Consider the following 2010-nt stretch of genomic DNA (forward strand, 5'->3'; position numbering starts at 1 on the left):
GTTCACGACGAGGACGCTGCGCGTCGCGATGTCTCGGTGGGTGTCCAGGTCTATCTGGAACAGGTTTATGCCTATTCTTCAAAGCGCTTGTGAGAGAAAACATAGTGTGGATCTTCAGGATCTTTTGCTCAGGCTGACATTTGATAATATTTGCGGTCTCGCTTTCGGGAAGGATCCGGAGACGTTGTCGCCGGATTTGCCCGAAAACGCGTTCGCGATGGCGTTCGACCGGGCGACGGAGGCGAGCCTGAACAGGTTTATTTTCCCGGAGGTTGTTTGGAGGTTCAAGAAGTATATGAGGCTCGGCATGGAGACCACGCTGTCGGATTCGGTCTCGCACGTTGACAAGTACCTGTCCGCGGTCATCAAGTCACGCAAGCTCGAGCTGGACTCGAACCCGAACCCGAACCAGGATCATGACAACCTGTTGTCCAGGTTCATGCGCAAGGGGACTTACTCGGACGCCTTTTTGCAAAACGTCGCGCTCAATTTCATTCTCGCCGGTCGGGACACTTCGTCCGTTGCTCTCTCGTGGTTCTTCTGGCTCGTGTCGAACAATCCGGCCGTCGAGCGGAAAATCCTGGCGGAGCTCTGCTCTGTGCTGAAAATCACTAGGGGCGAAAACAATCAGGGCGCTTGGCTCTCCTCGCCGCTGGCGTTCGAAGAGGTCGACCAGTTGATCTACTTGAAGGCGGCATTGTCACGAACTTTAAGGCTGTATCCGTCGCGTCCCCGAGGACTCGAAGCACGTCGTGGCCGACGACGTGTTGCCCGATGGCACGTTCGTGCCGCGGGATCGCGGTCACGTACTCGATATATTCGGCGGGCCGGCGGCCGTCGACTTGGGGAGAGGATTGCATGGAGGTTCAAGCCAGAGCGCTGGCTGAGCCCGGACGGACAAAGTTCAAGCCGCAGGACCCGTTCAAGTTCGTGGCGTTTCAACGGCGGCGCCGAGGATTTGCCTCGGCAACGGACTTGGCCTATTACAGATTGAAGTCGATCGCCGCCGCGGTTTTGCTCAGGTTTAAACTCTCCGTCGCCGACGGGCACAAAGTCGTGCAGAAAATGTCGCTTACTTTGTTCATGAAGTATGGACTCAAGGTTAATGTGAAGGAGAGGGATCTCTCGAAGATTGTTGCTGAGGTCCGGCACTGATGAAAATGGTTAAAAAAATGGTGAATGTAGATAGATAGTTTAAAAAAAATTAAGTTGGTGTGTGTTGGAATGGAGTTTTATTATTATTATTATTATTTTGGAAAATGTTATATAAAGGGAGGGGTATTTTCTCTCTACTCCTAGTGTTGTTGTTAAGTATGGGATTGAATAAGAGATTAATTTGTGGTTGATTTTGGTTTGTTGCAAGATAGGTGAAATTTGTTTTCGAGAGCTCTAAATAGAGAAAACAATAAATTTTGATATTGGGTTTGGTGAGCGCTTTTGCGACCCTTTGGTGTTTTCCATGATTATGATGTTGATAGCTATCACTAGGGTTGTTTTCTTGCGGCAATTATATGTTTTATTTTTGGGTTTTTTTAGATATTATCCCCTTACATAGAAGGTACTATGATATTGGCCTCTTAAATCTCTGTATTTTGATATTGACCCCTCAAGTTACTATGATGTGTTAATATCAGGGGCTCACGTGGACACATCATGGCTATTTTGAGGGGCTAATATCAAAATATGAACCTAATCATAGGAGCTCTATCAACATATCATGGCTATTTGAGGGGTTAATATCAAAATATGCAGATTTAAGGGGTAATATCAAATTACTTATGTTTAAGGGGCTAATATCAAAAACCCTTTATTTTTTGGGGTTGGTAATAATTATTTTAGATGTTGCTATTTGGGGACGGGTTTTGGAGTTAATGTGTGCATATTCAGTTGGGAGCTGTCCTGAGCGAAGTAAATGCCGGAGCACATATTATTATGTCTATATGTAGAAAAGAAAAGAGTAGACAATGAAAAAGAAAGAGTGCTGTTACGGGGACCCAAAATATGGGACCA

General features: G+C 46.6%; 1 protein-coding gene across 1 annotated transcript in view; it reads left to right on the forward strand.

Moving 5' to 3' along the window:
• The window catches only part of LOC109837174 (cytochrome P450 86A22-like), a 1846-nt gene extending 428 nt beyond the window's left edge, over positions 1 to 1418 (forward strand). The window contains 5 exon segments of the mRNA XM_020405302.1: positions 1 to 727; positions 729 to 790; positions 792 to 864; positions 866 to 902; positions 905 to 1418. The exon segment at positions 1 to 727 is cut by the window's left edge and continues 428 nt beyond it. Of these exon segments, the coding sequence (XP_020260891.1) occupies positions 29 to 727; positions 729 to 790; positions 792 to 864; positions 866 to 902; positions 905 to 1155 (1122 nt within the window). The 5' untranslated portion in view covers positions 1 to 28 and the 3' untranslated portion in view covers positions 1156 to 1418.

This window comes from Asparagus officinalis, chromosome 4, assembly GCF_001876935.1.
Source record: "Asparagus officinalis chromosome 4, Aspof.V1, whole genome shotgun sequence".
NCBI lineage: Eukaryota > Viridiplantae > Streptophyta > Magnoliopsida > Asparagales > Asparagaceae > Asparagus > Asparagus officinalis.